The sequence below is a fragment of the Sciurus vulgaris genome (genome assembly GCF_902686455.1).
Source record: "Sciurus vulgaris genome assembly, chromosome: 3".
Taxonomy (NCBI): Eukaryota; Metazoa; Chordata; class Mammalia; order Rodentia; family Sciuridae; genus Sciurus; species Sciurus vulgaris.
Genome location: NC_136463.1, coordinates 114,018,504 through 114,038,982, shown reverse-complemented (window position 1 = coordinate 114,038,982; position 20,479 = coordinate 114,018,504). Strand labels below are relative to the sequence as shown.

General features: G+C 37.6%; 1 protein-coding gene across 16 annotated transcripts in view; it reads left to right on the top strand.

Annotated features, from left to right (window-relative positions):
* Window positions 1–20,479, top strand: part of BAZ2B (bromodomain adjacent to zinc finger domain 2B) — a 177,669-nt gene that overhangs the window by 148,863 nt on the left and 8,327 nt on the right. For 12 of the 16 annotated variants that reach the window (XM_079131733.1, XM_079131731.1, XM_079131739.1 and 9 more), the window contains 3 exons: window positions 15,225–15,535; window positions 15,920–16,055; window positions 19,786–19,932. In XM_079131733.1, coding sequence (XP_078987859.1) covers window positions 15,225–15,535; window positions 15,920–16,055; window positions 19,786–19,932 — 594 coding nt within the window. The remainder of the gene's footprint in view (window positions 1–15,224; window positions 15,536–15,919; window positions 16,056–19,785; window positions 19,933–20,479) is intronic. The other 4 variants (XM_079131735.1, XM_079131734.1, XM_079131745.1 and 1 more) reach the window with 1 other exon arrangement.

Here is a 20,479-nt window from a genome sequence, read left to right as displayed (position 1 = left end):
TCCTCTAAATATATAATCATGTCATCAGCGAACAGGGATTGTTTGAGTTCCTCTTTTCCAATTTGCATCCCTTTAATTTCTTTGGTTTGTCTAATTGCTCTGGCTAGAGTCTCAAGAACGATATTGAATAGAAGTGGTGAAAGAGGGCATCCCTGCCTTGTTCCAGTTTTTAGGGGGAATGCTTTCAGTTTTTCACCATTTAGAATGATATTGGCCATGGGCTTAGCGTAGATGGCCTTTATAATTTTAAGAACTGTTCCCACTACCCCAATTTTCTCTAGTGTTTTGAGCATGAAGGGATGCTGTATTTTATCGAATGCTTTTTCTGCATCTATTGAAATAATCATGTGATTCTTAACTTTTAGTCTGTTGATATGGTGAATGACATTTATTGATTTCCAGATGTTGAACCAACCTTGCATCCCTGGGATAAAACCCACTTGATCGTGGTGCACTATCTTTTTAATATATTTTTGTATGCGATTTGCTAAAATTTTGTTGAGAATTTTTGTGTCAATGTTCATTAAGGATATTGGTCTGAAATTTTCTTTCCTTGATGAGTCTTTGTCTGGTTTAGGTATCAGGGTGATATTGGCTTCATAGAATGAGTGTGGGAGGGTTCTCTCCTCTTCTATTTTATGGAATACTTTGAGAAGTATTGGAATGAGCTCTTCTTTAAAGGTGTTGTAGAACTCAGCTGAGAACCCATCTGGTCCCGGACTTTTCTTTGTTGGTAGGCTTTTGATGACCTCTTCTATTTCATTGCTTGAAATTGATTAATTTAAGTTGTGTATGTCCTCCTCGTTCAGTTTAGGTAATTCATATGTCTCTAGAAACTTGTTGATGTCTTCGAGGTTTTCTGTTTTGTTGGAGTATAGATTTTCAAAATAGCTTCTAATTATGTTTTGTATTTCACTCATGTCTGTTGTGATATTTCCTTGTTCATTCTGAATTTTAGTAATTTGAGTTTTCTCCCTCTTTCTCTTTGTTAGTGTGGCTAAGGGTTTATCAATTTTGTTTATTTTTTCCAAGAACCAACTATTTATTTTGTTAATTTTTCCGATTGTTTCTTTTGTTTCAATTTCATTGATTTCGGCTCTGATTTTAACTATTTCCTGTCTTCTACTACTTTTGGTGTTGGTCTGCTCTTCTTTTTCTAGGGCTTTGAGATGTAGTGTTAAGTCGTTTATTTGTTGATTTCTACTTCTTTTGTTGAATGCGCCCCATGAAATAAATCTTCCTCTAAGTACTGCTTTCATAGTGTCCCAGAGATTTTGATATGATGTGTCTTTGTTCTCGTTTAATCTCCAGGTATTGGAGAAGTTTCTGTTTTTTATTCTGTCATTTCTAATTTCAATCCATTATGATCTGATAGAGTACAAGGTAGTATCTCTATCTTCTTGTATTTGCCAGCAGTGGCTTTGTGGCATAAGACATGGTCTGTTTTAGAGAAGGATCCATGTGCTACTGAGAAGAAAGTATATTGGTTCTTTGTTGTATGGTATATTCTATATAAGTCGGTGAAGTCTAAATTGTTGATTGTGTTATTGATATCTGTGGTTTCTTTATTCAATTTTTGTTTGGACGATCTATCCAGCGGTGAGAGAGGTATGTTAAAATCGCCTAGTATTATTGTGTTGTGGTCTATTTGATTTCTGGAATTGAGAGGATTTGTTTGAGGTACATGGATGAGCCAGTGTTTGGGGCATAGATATTTATGATTGTTATGTCTTGCTGATTTATGCTTCCCTTAAGCAGTATGTAATGTCCTTCTTTATCCCTTCTGACTAGTTTTGGCTTGAAGTCCACATTATTTGAAATGAGGATGGATACTCCAGCTTTTTTGCTGTGTCCGTGTGCATGGTATGTTTTTTCCCATCCTTTAGTCTATGGGTATCTCTTTCTATGAGATGAGTCTCTTGCAGGCAGCAAATTGTTGCATTTTTCTTTTTAATCCATTCTGCCAGTCTATGTCTTTTGATTGATGAGTTCAGGCCATTAACATTCAGGGTTATTATTGTAATATGATTTGTATTCCCAGTCATTTGACTCATTTTTGTTTTTTGACATGATTTGGTTTCCCCTTTATTTGGCTATTCCTTTAGGCTAGTTCCTCCCGTTGCTGATTTGCATCGTTGTTTTTCATCTCTTCCTCGTGGAATATTTTGCTGAGAATGTTCTGCAGTGCTGGCTTTCTTTTTGTAAATTCCTTCAGCTTTTGTTTATCATGGAAGGATCTTATTTCGTTGTCAAATCTGAAAGTAAGTTTTGCTGGGTATAAGATTCTTGGTTGGCATCCATTTTCTTTCAGGGCTTGGTAAATGTTGTTCCAGGCCCTTCTAGCTTTTAGGGTCTGGATTGAAAAATCTGCTGACATTCTTATTGGTTTCCCCCTGAATGTAATTTGATTCTTTTCTCTCCCAGCCTTTAAAATTCTGTCTTTATTTTGTATATTAGGCATTTTCATAATAATGTGCCTTCGTGTGGGTCTGTTGTAATTTTGTATATCTGGAGTCCTATAAGCCTCTTGTACTTGGTTTTCCATTTCATTCTTCAGATTTGGAAAATTTTCTGATATTATTTCATTGAATAGATTGTTCATTCCTTTGGTTTGTTTCTCTAAGCCTTCCTCAATCCCAATAATTCTTAAATTTGGCCTTTTCATGATATCCCATAATTCTTGTAGATTCTGTTCATGATTTCTTACCATCTTTTCTGTTTGGTCAACTTTGTTTTCAAGATTAAATATTTTGTCTTCAATATCTGAGGTTCTGTCTTCCAGGTGTTCTATCCTATTGGTTATGCTTTCTATGGAGTTTTTAACTTGGTTCATTGTTTCCTTCATTTCAAGGATTTCTGTTTGTTTTTTTTTTCAGTATCTCTAACCTTTATTGAAATGAGCTCTTGCTTCCCGTATTTGCTCCTTTAACTGTTGATTGGTGCGATCATTTAATACCTGCATTTGCTCTTTCATCTCCTCCTTCAATGCCTTCATTTGCTCTTTCATCTCCTCGTTTGCTTCCCTGATTGTTTTAATTATGTACATTCTGAACTCCCTTTCTGACATTTCTTCTGCTGTGCTGTCATTGGGTTTTATTGATATAGTATCTAGGTTTGTGTGGGACATTTTGTTCCCTTGTTTTCTCATATTGGTCAGATGTCAGTGGGACTTTGTGATATTGCCGAATTCTTCTATTGGCTTATAGTGTCCCTGTAGATTTCCAGTGTATCCCCTTCCTGCCTTCAGTAGCCTGACGTCTTGGAGTAACTTGATAATGCAGTGCTTCCAAGGAAAGCTGCCCCTAGCCCGCTACTGGTTCCAGGACTTGAAGCTGGCTCTGTGTGGAAAGGCTCTCACTGGGGGGCCTGCTCCCCGATGCTGGAGAATCTGGCCCTGTGGGAGGAGCCCACCGCGGAGTGCGCAGGGCTGCCTGGGAAAGACTCTAGCTGCCCTGCCCTACTCTAATAAGCCACCCGAATCTGGGCCTGCCACCCAGTCAGCACTTCACCGGGTGGGGGAGACTCACCCCATGGCTCTATTTTAGTCCGAGTCTCTCAGTGCCTCCCCTTCTTGAATCCTGGGTTCTGGGGCGACTGGAGATGCAGTCACCCTCTAGTACACCATCTTGAATTGCCCCGTGGAAAAAACCTGTGGCCAGGGGGCGCGGGGTGGCAGGTCCTCCTGGAGAGGTCTCTGGCTGCCTTGCCCTAGTCCCAGAGGCTGCTTGCAGGCCGGAGGTCTCCGCTGGCTTGGGGACTTGTGGCTGACTCTGTGTGGAAAGGCTCTCACTCCGTTTTCTTTCCTTGATGTATCTTTGTCTGCTTTTGATATCAGAGTGATACTAACTTCACAGAATGAATTTGGAAGGATTCTTTCCTTTTCTATTTCATGAAATACTTTGAGGAATATAGGTGTAAATTCTTCCTTGAAGGTCTTGTAGAATTCAGCTGAGAATCCATCTGGTCCCAGACTTTTCTTGGTTGGTAGGCTTTTGATGGCTTCTTCTATTTCATTGCTTAAAATTGATCTGTTTAAATTGTTATGCCCTCCTGGTTCAGTTTGGGAGGATCATATGTCTCTAAAGAAATTTGTTGATGTCTTTGAGATTTTCTATTTTGTTGGAGTATGGATTATCAAAGTAGCTTCTAACTATGTTATGTATTTCAGTGGTGTCTGTCATGGTATTTCCTTTTTCATCACGAATTTTAGTAATTTGAATTTTCTCTCTCCTCTTTGTTAGTGTGGCTAAGTGTTTATCTATTTTATTTACTTTTTCAAAGAATTTGTGTTTTGTCAATTTTTGGAATTGTTTCTTTTGTTTCAATTTCATTGATTTCAGCTCTGATTTTAATTATTTCCTGTCTCCTACTACTTTTGGTGTTATTCTGTTATTTTTCTAGGGCTTTGGGATGTAATGTTAGGTCATTTAGTTGGTGACTTTTTATTCTTTTCTTGAATACACTCTATGCAATGAATTTTCCTCTTAGTACTCTTTCATAATGTCCCAGAGATTTTGATATGCTGTATCATCGTTCTCATTTACCTCTAAGAATTTTTTTTTATCTCTTCCCTGATGTTTTGTGTTATGCACACTTAGTTCAATAGTATATTATTTAGTCTCCAGGTGTTGGAGTAGTTTCCGGTTTTTATTTTGTCATCGATTTCTAATTTCATTCCATTATGATCTGATAGAATACTAGGTAATATCTCTATTTTTTGCATTTACTAAGGGCTGCTTTCTGGCATAACATATGGTCTATTATAGAGAAGGATACTTGTGTTGCTCAGAAGAAAGTGTATGTGCTTATTGATGGATGGAATATTCGATATATATCTGTTAAGTTATTTATTGTGTTATTAAGTTCTGTGGTTTCTTTGTTTGGTTTTTGTTTGGAAGATCTATCCAGTGGTGACAGCGGTGTATTAAAGTCACCCTGGAATTGAGAAGGATTTGTTTGATGTACATGAATGCACCATTGTTTGGGGCATAAATATTTACAATCATTATATCTTCCTGATTTATGGTTCCCTTAAGCAGTATGAAATGTCTTTTTTTTTTTTTTTTTTTATTGTGAACAAATGGGATACATGTTGTTTCTCTGTTTGTACATGGCACAAAGGCATACCATTTGTGTCATCATAAATTTACATAGAGTAATGTTGTTTGATTCATTCTGTTATTTTTTCCCTTCCCCCCACCCCTCCCACCCCTCTTTTCCCTCTATACAGTCCTTCCTTCCTCCATACTTGCCCCCCTCCCTAACCCTAACTCTAACCCTAACACTAACCCTTCCCTCCCCCCCATTATGTGTCATCCTCCACTTATTAGCGATATCATTCGTCCTTTGGCTTTTTGAGATTGGCTTATCTCACTTAGCATGATATTCTCCAATTTCATCCATTTGCCTGCAAATGCCATAATTTTATCATTCTTTATGGCTGAGTAATATTCCATTGTATATATATACCACAGTTTCTTTATCCACTCATCAATTGAAGGGCATCTAGGTTGGTTCCACAGTCTGGCTATTGTGAATTGAGCAGCTATGAACATTGATGTGGCTGTGTCTCTGTAGTATGCTGATTTTAAGTCCTTTGGGTATAGGCCAAGGAGTGGGATAGCTGGGTCAAATGGAGGGTCCATTCCGAGTTTTCTGAGGAATCTCCACACTGCTTTCCAGAGTGGCTGCACTAATTTGCAGCCCCACCAGCAATGTAAGAGTGTACCTTTCTCCCCACGTCCTCGCCAACACCTGTTGTTGCTCGTATTCTTGATAATCGCCATTCTAATTGGGGTGAGATGGAATCTTAGGGTGGTTTTGATTTGCATTTCTCTTATTACTAGAGATGTTGAACATTTTTCCATATGTTTGTTGATTGCTTGTAGATCTTCTTCTGTGAAGTGTCTATTCATTTCCTTAGCCCATTTGTCGACTGGATTATTTGAATTCTTAGAGTTTTTTGAGTTCTTTATAGATTCTGGAGATTAGTGCTCTATCTGAAGTATGATTCGCAAAGATATTCTCCCATTCTGTAGGCTCTTTCTTCGCATTGCTGATAGTTTCCTTTGCTGAGAGAAAGCTTTTTAGTTTGAATCTATCCCAGTGGTTGATTCTAGCTTTTATTTCTTGTGCTATGGGAGTCCTGTTAAGGAAGTCTGATCCTAGACCAACAAGGTGAAGATTTGGACCTACTTTTTCTTCTATAATCTGCAGGGTCTCTGGTCTGATTCCGAGGTCCTTAATCCATTTTGAGTTTAGTTTCGTGCATGGTGAGAGATATGGGTTTAGTTTCATTCTGTTGCATATGGATTTCCAATTCTCCCAGCACCATTTGTTGAAGAGGCTATCTTTTCTCCATTGCATATTTTTGGCCCCTTTGTCTAGTATGAGAAAATTGTATTTATTTGGGTTTCTGTCCGTGTCCTCTATTCTATACCATTGATCTACCTTTCTATTTTGGTACCAATACCATGCCGTTTTGGTTACTATTGCTTTGTAGTAGAGTTGAAGATCTGGTATTGCAATACCCCCTGTTTCACTCTTCCTGCTAAGGATTGCTTTAGCTATTCTGGGTTTCTTATTCTTCCAGATGAATTTCATAATTGCTTGCTCTATTTCTGTAAGGTACGTCATTGGGATTTTAATTGGAATTGCATTGAATTTGTATAGCACTTTAGGTAGTATGGCCATTTTGACAATATTAATTCTTCCTATCCAAGAACATGGAAGATCTTTCCATCTTCTAAGGTGTTCTTTAATTTCTTTCTTTAGTGTTGTATAGTTCTCATTGTACAGGTCTTTCACCTCTTTTGTGAGATTGATTCCCAAGTATTTTATTTTTTTCGAGGCTATAGTGAATGGGGTAGTTTTCCTAATTTCTCTTTCCGAAGATTCATCACTTATGTATAAAAATGCGTTGGATTTATGGGCATTGATCTTGTAACCTGCTACTTTACTGAATTCACTTGTGAGTTCTAAGAGTTTTCTGGTGGAATTTCCAGGTTCCTCTAAATATATACTCATGTCATCAGCGAACAGGGATAGTTTGAGTTCTTCTTTTCCAATTCGTATCCCTTTAATTTCTTTGGTTTGTCTAATTGCTCTGGCTAGAGTCTTAAGAATGATGTTGAATAGAAGTGGTGAAAGAGGGCATCCCTGCCTTATTCCCGTTTTTAGGGGGAATGCTTTCAGTTTTTCACCATTTAGAATGATATTAGCCATGGGCTTAGCATAAATGGCCTTTACAATGTTAAGGAATGTTCCCACTATCCCTATTTTTTCTAGTGTTTTGAGCATGAAGGGGTGCTGTATTTTATCAAATGCTTTTTCTGCATCTATTGAAATAATCATGTGATTCTTGACTTTAAGTCTATTAATATGGTGAATTACGTTTATTGATTTCCTGATGTTGAACCAACCTTGCATACCTGGAATGAAGCCCACTTGATCATGGTGCACTATCTTTTTAATATGTTTTTATATGCGATTTGCTAAAATTTTGTTGAGAATTTTTGCGTCGATGTTCATTAAGGATATTGGTCTGAAATTTTCTTTCCTTGATGAGTCTCTGTCTGGTTTAGGTATCAGTGTGATATTGGCTTCATAGAATGAGTGTGGGAGGGTTCCCTCCTCTTCTATTTTATGGAATACTTTGAGAAGTATTGGAATGAGCTCTTCTTTAAAGGTTTTGTAGAACTCGGCTGAGAACCCATCTGGTCCTGGACTTTTCTTTGTTGGAAGGCTTTTGATGACTTCTTCTATTTCAGTACTTGAAATTGGTCTATTTAAATTGTTTATGTCCTCCTCGTTCAGTTTAGGCAATTCATATGTCTCTAGAAACCTGTTGATGTCTTCGAAATTTTCTGTTTTGTTGGAGTATAGATTTTCAAAATAGCTTCTAATTATGTTTTGTATTTCAATCCTGTCTGTTGTGATATTTCCTTGTTCATTCCGAATTTTAGTGATTTGGGTTTTCTCTCGTCTTCTCTTTGTTAGTGTGGCTAAAGGTTTATCAATTTTGTTTATTTTTTCGAAGAACCAACTATTTATTTTGTCAATTTTTTGTATTGTTTCTTTTGTTTCAATTTCATTGATTTCAGCTCTGAGTTTAATTATTTCCTGTCTTCTACTTCTTTTGGTGCTGTTCTGTTCTTCTTTTTCTAGGACTTTGAGCTGTAGTGTTAGGTCGTTTATTTGTTGAGTTTTACTTCTTTTATTAAATGCGCTCCATGAAATAAATTTCCTTCTAAGTACTGCTTTCATAGTGTCCCAGAGATTTTGATATGATGTTTCTTTGTTCTCATTTACCTCTAAGAATTTTTTAATTTCCTTCCTAATATCTTCTGTTATCCATTCATCATATAATAGCATATTGTTTAATCTCCAGATGTTGGAATAGTTTCTGTGTTTTACTCTTTCATTTATTTCTAACTTCAATCCATTATGATCTGATAGAATACATGCTAGTGTCTCTATCTTCTTGTATTTGCTAACATTAGCTTTGTGGCATAATATATGGTCTATTTTAGAGAAGGATCCATGTGCTGCTGAGAAGAAAGTGTATTCGCTCTTGGTTGGATGGTATATTCTATAAATGTCCGTTAAGTCTAAATTATTGATTGCGTTATTGAGATCTATGGTTTCTTTGTTCAAGTTTTGTCTGGAAGATCTGTCCAGTGGTGAGAGAGGCGTGTTAAAATCACTTAGTATTATTGTGTTATGGTCTATTTGGTTTCTGAAATTGAGAAGGATTTGTTTGACATACATGGATGAGCCACTGTTTGGGGCATAGATGTTTATGATTGTTATATCTTGCTGATTCATGCTTCCCTTAAGCAGTATGAAATGACCTTCTTTATCCCTTCTGACTAACTTTGGCTTGAAGTCCACACTATCGGAAATGAGGATGGATACTCCAGCTTTTTTGCTGAGTCCATGCGCATGGTATGTTTTTCCCCATCCTTTCACCTTTAGTCTATGGGTTTCTTTTTCTATGAGGTGAGTCTCTTGCAGGCAACATATTGTTGGATCTTTCTTTTTAATCCAATCTGCCAGTCTATGTCTTTTGATTGATGAATTCAGGCCATTAACATTCAGGGTTATTATTGAGATATGATTTGGTTTCCCGGTCATTTGGTTCATTTTTTAAATTTTATTTATTTATTTGTTTGACACAACTTGTTTCCTCCTTTATTTGACAATTCCTTTAGGATAATTCCTCCCTTTGCTGATTTGCTGCTTTGTTTTTATCTCTTCCTCCTGGAATATTTTGCTGAGAATGTTCTGTAATGCTGGCTTTCTTTTTGTAAATTCTTTTAGCTTTTGTTTATCATGGAAGGATTTTATTTCATCGTCAAATTTGAACGTAAGTTTTGCTGGGTATAAGATTCTTGGTTGGCATCCATTTTCTTTCAGGGCTTGGTAAATGTTGTTCCAGGCCCTTCTAGCTTTTAGGGTCTGGATTGAAAAGTCTGCTGATATCCATATTGGTTTCCCCCTGAATGTAATTTGGTTCTTTTCTCTCACAGCCTTTAAAATTCTGTGTTTATTTTGTATGTTAGGTATTTTCATTATAATATGCCTTGGTGTGGGTCTGTTGTAATTTTGTGTATTTGGAGTCCTATAAGCCTCTTGAACTTGATTTTCCATTTCATTCTTCAGATTTGGGAAATTTTCTGATATTATTTCATTGAATAAATTGTTCATTCCTTTGGCTTGTTTCTCTAGGCCTTCCTCAGTCCCAATAATTCTTAAATTTGGCCTTTTCATGATATCCCATAGTTCTTGTAGATTCTGTTCATGATTTCTTACCATCTTCTCTGTTTGTTCAACTTTGTTTTCAAGGCTAAATATTTTGTCTTCAATGTCTGAGGTTCTGTCTTCCAGGTGTTCTGTCCTATTGGATATGCTTTCTATGGAGTTCTTAATTTGGTTTATTGTTTCTTTCATGTCAAGGATTTGTGTTTGGTTTTTTTTCAATATCTCTAACTCTTTATTGAAATGATCTTTTGCTTCCTGTATTTGCTCTTTTAACTGTCGATTGGTGCGATCATTCAATGCTTGCATTTGCTCTTTCATCTCATCGTTTGCTTCTCTGATCATTTTAATTATGTACATTCTGAACTCCTTTTCTGTCATTTCTTCTGCCATGCTGTCATTGGGTTTTATTGATGTAACATCTAGATTTGTTTGCAGCATTTTCTTTCCTTGTTTTCTCATATTGTTCAGGTATCAGTGGACCGCTGAGATATTGCAGATTTCCTCTATTGACTTACAATGTCCCTGAAGATTTCTATATATATCCCCCCTTAGCCTTCAGTAGGCTGAAGTCTTGGAGGAAGTTGATAATGCGGTGCTCCACAAGGAAGCTGCCTCTCTAGGAGTGGTGGCCTTCAGGTGGGGTATAATCCCTGCTAGTGGGCAGAGGTGCCTCCACTTGTTGACCAATGGTCATCCAAAGGGGACCTAGGCTGCGGGCTGAGGCAAGGCCTGTTTGGGCCTGAGTCTCTAGTTTTACCGTCCTTGTGGGGAAACCTCACCCGGCAGGGAAGACTCACCCGGTGGGGAGGTCTCGCTGGTCAGTACCCTCCTAGAGGTTCCCCTCAATTACAGCTACTGCCTGGGCTGGGCTGCCTTCCTCTGCAAAGTTCTCAGGGGCCCGGCCCTACCTCCTGGGCCTGGGAGCCTCACCCTTTGCAGATGAATCTCCTTAGGCTGCCCCTCCTCAGAGAATCTGCCCGCAAGCCTGGAACCTTCGCTCCGCCCTAAGCCTGTCTCTGTGCGGCTCTTCCACCCAGAAACCTCCTAGATCCTGGGACCCTGCTCTGCCCCTAATTGCCTGGCTATGCGGCCCCTCCTCTGAGCAGCCACCTGGGGCCCCGTACAATCTCTCTGAGTCCCAGAGACCCGCCACACACCTCTTCCTCCAGACAGCCGCCCAGTATTCCGGTGCGGTCACTAGGAGTCCAAGAAACTCACTGCGTGCCTCCACCTCCCACCAACCACCCGTAGCCCTGGGCAATCAATCACTCCGAGTCGAAGTGACCCTCCCCGTTCCTCCTCCTTCTCCAGATAACCCCCCGAGTGTTCAGGAGTGGTCGCTCTGAGTGGCTCTGAGTCCACGTGACCCGCTGCACGGGTCCTATGGGCAACCGCCCGGAGCTCTTGGTGCGGCCACTCAAGACCAAGCGACCCACCACGCTTCCCCTCCAGGCAGCCCCCCTGTGTTCAGGCGCTGTCACTTTAAGTCCAAACAACTCACCACTCGCCTTCTCCTCTGAGCAGCCGCCTGGAGCGCTAATGCAGTCACTGCGAGTCCAAACGACCCGCCGCGCTCCTCCTCCTCCTCCTACTCCTCCGGGCAGGCCCCGGGGTTCAGAAGTGGTCTGAGTCCAAACAGCTCGCCGCACAGCCCCTCCTCTGGCAACCGCCTGAAGCTCTGGTGTAGTCACCCCGAATCCAAGCGGCCTCGTTCCTCTTCCTCCTCCTCGTCCTCAGGGCAGGCCCCGGGGTTCAGAAGCGTCGTTCTGAGTCCAAACAGCTCGCCGCGGAGCTTCTCCTCTGGCAACCGCTTGTAGCTCTGGTGCAGTCACTCCAAATCCAAGCTGCCACGCTCCTCCTCCTCCTCCTCAGGGCAGGCCCCGGTGTCCTGAGTCCACACAGCTCTCCTCGCCACTCGTCCCCTGGGCAGCCGCCGGAGCCCCAGTGGTTGCTCCGAGTCCCAGTGCTGTGCCGAGCGGCCTCCTTTACGGCGCTCCTAGTTGTCGGAGTTCACTGCTCCAGCGGGGGGAGGGGCGTCTCGCCGACAGCTCTACTTCACAGTTTCCTGCGTTCCGGGACCACTGTCCCATCCGGGACGCCTCCCCAATGGGAGAGACTCAACCAGCTACTTTGAGTTGGTCCCAAGTGTCTCAATATCTCCTCTTTTGAATCCTGAGTCCTGGAGCAACATGAAATGCAGCCACCCTCTAGGCCGCCATCTTGAAACCGAAATGCCTTTCTTTATCCCTTCTGACTAACTTTGGCTTGAAGTCCACCTTATCTGATATAAGGATGGAAACCTCTGCTTTTTTTACTGAGTCTGTGTATATGGTAGGTTTTTTTCTATCTTTTCATGTCTTTTTCTATGAGATGAGTCTCTTGAAGGCAGCATATTGTTGGGTCTTTCTTTTTAATCCAATCTGCCACTCTATGTCTTTTGCTTGATGAGTTTAGGCCATTAACAGTCAGGGTTATTATTCAGACATGATTTGTATTCCCAGTCATTTGGGCTTATTTTTGGTTTTTAACTTGACTTGGTTTCTCCTTTGATTGCTTTCTCCTTTAAGGTAGTTTCTCCCTTTGCTGACCTACATTGTTGTTTTTCATTTCCTCCTCATGGAATATTTTGCTGAGAATGTTGTGTAGTCCAGGCTTTCTATTTGTAAATTCTTTTTAACTTTTGTTTATCATGGAATGATTTTAGTTTGTCTTCAAATCTGAAGGTTAGTTTTGCTGGGTATAAGATTCTTGGTTGGCAACCATGTTCTTTCAGAGCTTGAAATACGTTGTTCCAGGCCCTTCTAGCTTTTAGGGTCAGGGCTGAGAAATCTGCTGATATCCATATTGGTTTCCCCCTATATAATCTGATGCTTTTCTCTCGCAGCCTTCAAAATCCTATCTTTATTTTGGATGTTAGGCATTTTCATTATAATGTGCCTTGGTGTGGATCTGTTGTGATTTTGTGCATTTGGTGTTCTGTAAGCCTCTTGTATTTGATTTTCCATTTCATTCTTCAGGTTTGAGAAATTTTCTGATATTTCGTTGAATAGGTTGTTCATTCCTTTGGTTTGTTTCTCTGTGCCTTTCTCAATCCCAAAAATTCTTAAATTTGGTCTTTTCATGATAATCCCATAGTTCTTTGAGGTTCTGTTCATAATTTCCTACCATCTTCTCTGTTTGGTCAACTTTATTTTCAAGATTAAATATTTTGTCTTTATTGTCTGAGGTTCTGTCTTCCAAGTGATCTAGTATGTTGGTGATGCTTTTCATTGAGTTTTTTATTTGGTTTGTTTCCTTCATTTCAAGGATTTCTGTTTGTGTTTCTGTGTGTGTGTGTGTGTGTGTGTGTGTGTGTGTGTGTGTGTGTGTGTGTTTTCAGAATCTCTATCTCTTTGTTGAAATGGTCTTTTGCTTCCTGCAGTTGCTCTTTTAACTGCTTATTGGAGTGATCATTCATTGCCTGCATTTGCTCTCTTATCTCATCCTTTGCTTCACAAATCACCTTAATTATGTATATTCTGAGCTTCTTTTCTGACATTTCTTCTACCATGTTGTCATTGGATTCTGTTAATGTAGAATCTAGGTTTGTTTGGAACACTTTCTTCCCTTGTTTTTTCATGTTTTTCATGTATCTTCCTCTCTAGCAGTGCAGATCTAGGGTATTGCAGTTTCTTCCCTTTAGGCTTGTAGTGACCCTGAAGGTTTCCAAAACCTCTTCTTTAAAAGGGAGATCAATATTAGTAGCACCTAGTACAGACAATATGCATTCCTAAACCAAATACCCCTATGAAGATTTTAACAATATTGTAATAAACAGAGAGGATGCGTTCAATTGTTACTTACAATATAACAAATAGATTTGCAGTGAGGTCTGCAGTTTCTAATGGAGGACAAAGAGGACGGAGAGGGGTGTAAGATGTAACTGTTAATGGGATAAGAAAAAAGTATACAGAAGTTCTAGATCATAGGAAGAGTGAAAGTGTAATCAAAGGAAGTTGTTTGTTAGCATGAGAAAAGGGAGAAAGAGACTCTGAGGAAACAGGTAAACAAAATGAAAATAGAGTAAGAAAAATGAAGAAATAAAAACTTAAAAATTTTCAAAAAGGAGAAAAAAAATCTACACTATAACAGTCATATACTATTCGAACCTCACAGTCTTCAGTAGCCTGATGCATGACAGGTACCTGACGATGAGCTTCTAGTCTCCAGCAAGCATCTCAGGATGGGAATTGCCCCACTTAAAGATGGTTGCTTCCACTTCCAGGATAATCCACAATAGCCACACTGGCTTCCAAACGTGATGGTAAATGGGGAGCTGCAGCTCAGGGTATGGGCGCTGAGTCTGTGGGATGTGGTTGGTCAGGCCATGGGTTCTGGAGGTGTGGGGCACAGTTGGTTAGGCTGAAGGGGTCCTGGAGGCAGAGCATGGTTGGTTGGCCTGGGGTTCCTGCTGTCCAGGCTGTTGTCCCAAGATAGTAGCAGCCAAGTGTAACCAAATCTGTGGGTACTGTGACAGTGGACTTGCAGGCAAGAGCAGGCAGCTGGTGATCTGCTGGTGGTCTGCGGGTGTTCTGCAGGCTATCGGAGGACAATCGGCAGGTGGACCTCGGGAAGTGGGTGATGGATAGATGAAAAGCAGGCGATGGAAAAGCAGGCGATGGGCAGGCAAGAGGCAGGCAAATGGACAAATGGCAGATGATAGGTGGCAGTCAGTCAATAGTTATGTTTCATTTGCCTTCACTTTACTGGAGATAAATGAATAAAAACAGGCATAGCCCCTGCCTTCATAGAATTTTGAAGTAGAAATATATTAATCAATAGTAATGCTAGTATAAAACTGATCTGAGGAAACTAAGGAGCATTATGTGGTCCTTTGTGAGCCTGTAATGGTGTCTTACTTCATGAAGGAGGTCAGGGAAGAGTTCCCCTCAGCAGGCTTTCATGTTAAAATGAATTTTTGAAAAATGCAGATGAGTGCAGTAAACTTGGTAAAAAACAAAAACAAAAAAAAACAGCGTAAAGCTATACAGACAATGGTTTATGCAAAGCCCCTGCAACCAAAGGAAAAATGGTGAGTATAAGGACCTGCACAGAAGAGTAGGGGAAGGCATGAAAACAGAAAAAGCAAAGTTCACAGGCCACTGAGACATTCCCATCTAAGTAAGACCATGAAATTAATAAGCATATTAGTCTAAAATCTTTAGGAATATTTTGCTGATTTTTATTGTACCTTTCATAATATCAAAAATGGATAAATTGTCTTTTTCAAACTTTTCCTGTACCTGTTTCTTTTAATTTTTTTTTTCTTGTTTTAACCTAGCATTAGGAAACCTGAGATAAAAACTTCTAGTAAATATCCTTGATATCTGCCGGTGTCTGCTGCTGTATTTTAAATAAAGGTAACTCACCCATCAGGCATTTTTAAGAAGAAACCAAAATGACATTATTCTCTTGATATATAGGGTTGGATGTGTCCAGAGCCTGCATCAGAAAGGGAGGACTTGGTATATTTTGAACATAAATCATTTACTAAATTGTGCAAGGAGCATGATGGAGAACTTACTGGAGAAGAAGAAAACAGTGCAAATGCACTAGAACGGAAGAGTGACAACCCCCTAGATATAGCTGTAACCAGGCTGGCTGATTTGGAGCGGAACATTGAAAGAAGGTATCTGAAGAGCCCCTTAAGTACCACCATTCAGATCAAACTGGATAATGTGGGCACAGTTACTGTCCCTGCTCCTGCACCATCCATTAGTGGTGATGGTGACGGGTAGGTTATTGAGATTAACTTGAAAAATTATTGTGCTTCTTTGCTAATTGGAGCCTATTTTCTATTGCCTGTTATCTATGTATCTTCTTGTATGTCTGTGATCCATATGGATCATGCTATTGCATGGTGCTTTGTAAAAACATTTTTTTTTGTTATGTGCATTGATAATCCTGCAAAGTGATCTTACATTTACCTGGTTGTGACTAAGCTTTGAGGCACGTAGCCACAGTCTGTGCACTACATCAAATTTAGTTGCTTAAACTTTATACTTATTGGCTGTTACATGTTTTTGTCATTGCTTGGCTTTCAGTGTGATGATTGTTTCACATTCAGTAATCATAAATGTGGACATGACCTACTTAATTTTTCTATATTTCAATGCAGAATTGAAGAGGATATTGCTCCAGGGCTCAGGGTATGGAGAAGGGCATTATCAGAAGCTCGCAGTGCTGCACAGGTAGCTCTGTGCATTCAGCAATTACAGAAATCAATAGCATGGGAAAAATCAATTATGAAAGTTGTAAGTGTTTTTATTTAAGAAATACTATAACTAATTTACTTTGTCCTGTTTTTTTCCAACCTCCAGATCTTAATTTTACATTAGCTATTGTCACAGTAATTTATAATGTATTTGAGAGTTTGTCTAATTCTTAAATACCATATAATCTAATACTTTCTTCCTTACCTTGAGTTTTTTGAAGGAATCTACCAAATTTGTTACTTTTTTGTTTTTAATCTTGCTTCTGCCTCCTTTCAATGTTGTTTATAATTCTAACTTAAGTTGTCTTCTACATTATGCTGGTATTACTCAGTTGTTAATCTAAATAATTTTGAAGGTTCTTTCACAGGTTTCTAACTTTACCTGCTACTATTGCATTCCTAAAATGTTTTATTTTTCTATCATTTTCATATCTTTAATGCTAAAAAGTCCTCAGATAAGTAAATATAAAATAAACAGCTTTATTTCAGCTATGATTTGCATCACATATGGTTATATGGAGAATAGATCTTTTTAGTCTTTCCTTCAGTGATTATAACTGATTTTTCACCTTCTTTGTATAAGCCCAATTAATTATTGTCATATAGTAAGGCTTTACTTTGTCACAGGCTCCAAATTGCTGTGTATTCAAAATAAGAACTATAGAGCATATATTCTGGAGAGAGATTTATTTTTTAACTATGTACAAGTCTCCCTCTTGTCTTTATATGTGTCATATATAGACATTTAACATTTAACATTTGCTTTTGAACTTGCTTTAAAATTTAAACATTTGAAATTTGTTTTCATGAATGGTTAAAAGTAAAATTCCTTTACTTAAAATAGTCATTCCCCAAAGAAAAGATCCTTAAATAATGTATCATTCTTTAATTCATTTTTAGCTCTATGCTTAGACTTACTCAAGTCCTTATGTATTTTATACAGATACGTTTTTCTTCTGTGGGTTTTGTTTTGTTTTGTTTTACTCCTTCCTACAATGTGTATGGAATTTGAATTGCCATTTGTACAGTATGCTCAAATTTAGGCCTTTCTCAACCAGATTAGAATTCACTTAAGTTTTAAGATATTGTTCAGCATTTATACAAGGTAAAAATATTTTTCCTTCTAAAAAGTATTAAAACAAGTTTTAAAGTCACCTTGGACAAGTGTATTTGCTGAAATATAGGTGATAGTGATCAAAAAAGATTAGAGTTTTACATCAAAATTTGTACAGTTATTTTTTCTTATCCACACAAAAATAATCATCATGATATGGTCATTTTTGCTGTAAACGTAATCAAATAAATCTGTTTCAAAATTGTACCAAAATCTCTTTATATTATTATACTTTCTACAATCTAAAGCTTTCATTCAGTTTTCACAAATTCATTAACCTTTACCATGTTATTAATATGCATTTATCATCATTTAACTCGTATCTCATATTCTTCAGTTATTTAAAAAATATCTAATAATACTTTATTTGTAATCTGGTGCTTGTAGTTCAGTGAAAGCAAGGCCTTGGGTTTGATTCCCCAGTACTGCAAAAAGATACATAGAATGGATGGGTGGATGGATGGATGGATGGATGGATGGATGGATGGATAGATAGATAGATAAAAAACATTATTTTCTATGAAACTACCTTTAAAAGAAGGTGAGAATTTCATATTCAAAGATTAACAAGACAGGTGCAGTGGTGCACACCTGTAACACCAGCAACTTTGGAGGCGAAAGCAGGAGGATGGCAAAAGTTTAAGGCTAGCTTAAGCAGTTCAGTGAAACCCTGTCTCAAAATAAAAATAAAAAGGATTGGGGATATATCTCAGTGATAGAGCACCCCTGGGTTCAATCCCAGTGCAAAAGAAAAAAAATTAATAAGCACTATATAACCTTTAATTAGAGAGGTAATAGTGACTATAATAGTGTTCATAATAAATCCAAAACATGTTGGTGTGTTCAGTACCTTTAGCAGTGCTCTCTTGTCCAGAGACCTAGCTTACCAGGAAAGAGGAAGCTGTCAGTTTGCTGCCAGATAATTCTCTGCCCACAATATTCTATTGTTGATGTTAAATAATAGGCAATATCCACTGTTTTTAAATCTAGCAACAAAGTAGTTAACCAAATATTAATACATTTTTCTCTAACATTGTCGGTTGTTACTATGATTTTCAAAACTGTTATGTGTTTAATGTCACTCTTTAATATCAAAATTATTTTTAAATCACAAATTTGAGATCTAGAACATACTTTGCATTTTTAATTATTGTAGAAAGCAGAATTGACTCATGTTCATTAAATCTGATTTTTTAATAGTTATAGGGAGTTTAATATAATATTCCAAATTTTATTTCTCAATCAATATGTCTACAATATAAATTTTAAAGATGTAACTCATTTTGCAAAATAAAAACCCCATCTTATGGTATTTAGTGATGTAGTATTAGGAAAGTTCATAAAAAATATTATTGAAATATGAAACTCAACTGCTTTTGCTCTTAATATACATGCCAATTTTAATATCACATATACAGTAAATGTATTGGATAGATATTTGTTACTTTGGGTAGTAAGTATTTTGGTAAGTTTCTTAAACTATCTTTGTTAATGTGTATTGAGTTATATAAGACTATTTTGGACTTTCCCAGACAGATATAATTTATTAATAATTAAACTAAGTTTGAACAGTTAAACACTTTGTTTCTAAGGTGATTTAAATACTTAACTTCAAATTAATATAAATGAATTTCAGCTTAAATGTTTTCATTTTTTAAAATATTAATTGCAGGACACTTTCTACTATAACTAGAATTTGAACTAAATATCAAAAAATTTAGTACTTACTAACTTTTCTTCTTTTCCTTTGTGAAACTTGCTATACAAAATATGTATGCATGGAAAAACTCTCTTAATAATATAAGACATTTTTCAATAAAGAAGAAATTGTTGTTTTGGGTTGTAGAAAACAAATCATGATTTCTTAAATTCATTAGTGTATTCTATCTGTATGTTCCTTAGAAATCATTTTCTAAAATTCATTTTCTACACTTCTGGCACATATTTCTTTTTTTTTAAATTTTTTTAGAAGTTGATAGACATTTATTTTATTCATTTATTTATATGTGGTGCTAAGGATTGAACCCAGTGCCTCACTCATGCTAGACAAGCTCTGTACCACTGAGCCACAACCCCAGCCCCTAACACAAATTTCATTTGAGTCAATTTTCTAGCTTTCCTGGTTCGGACACAGTTTTTAGTCAATCACAAAACATAGGTGAATAATTTAGTCAAAGGCTAGGAATATCTTTTATTATTATATATAATTATATACTAACAAGTTTCTTGATCTTAAAAATTAACTCTTATTTCTTTCTCAGAATATCATGAGGATGCTAAGATAAGCAAAAGATGAAACATATTTTTAAAAACACCATGTATTAAAGCTATTCATTGCTTTATGTGCTCTAATGTCATGTTAATTATTTCATATGTTAATGTATACATGCTTCTGAAGTGTGTGCAGGCATTCAACCTCTAGCTTTGTTCTTTGCAGTGTACCTGAAATGTGCATTGACCCCCCAATAGAACTGCTCACCCCATCATGTGGTCCATAATCTGTGAGAGATACATAGATGTGTATGGCTATTGTATATTTGTTAGCAAGCGGAATGTTTATTACTAATATAAATTAGAAATTATGGTGTGTATAACATCCCAGTAACTATTATTCATAGCAAAGGGTTAATTCTAAATGATTTTTCATGTATTATAGTACTGCCAAATCTGTCGTAAAGGAGATAATGAAGAACTGCTTCTCCTTTGTGATGGCTGTGACAAAGGCTGTCATACTTACTGCCATAGACCCAAGATTACAACTATACCAGATGGGGACTGGTTTTGTCCAACTTGCATTGCTAAGGTGAGATCAATCTAGAACTAAACTTTTTAATTACCAGTTCAAAATGCGGACTTTTATGGCAATTTGTTTTATGAGGTATAATTCACATACCATAAATTCACCTTTTTAACAATTCAGTGGTTTTTATTGTACTCACAAAGTTATACAAACACCACCACTAATTTCAGAACATTTTCATAACCCCATAAAGAACCCTTTGTACCCATTAGTAGGAACTTCCAATCCCCTTCTACCCCTGGTATTTGCAACCCCTAACCTGTTTTTTTATGGATTTATCTATTCTGGTCACTATATATAAACTTAATCATATACTATATGGCCTCTAGTGTCTGGCTTCTTTTACTTATCACAATGTTTTTAAAGTTCATCGATGACTTACTTCCTTTTTGGACACAAGAAATATTCAATTGTGTGGATTTTCTACATTTTGTTTATCCATTCATCAGCTGATGGACGTCTGAGTTTTCTACCTATGGTATTAGGAATAGGGTTGTTAGGAACACTCACAAACAAGTTTTTGCTTGAATATATGTTTTTGGTTCTTTTA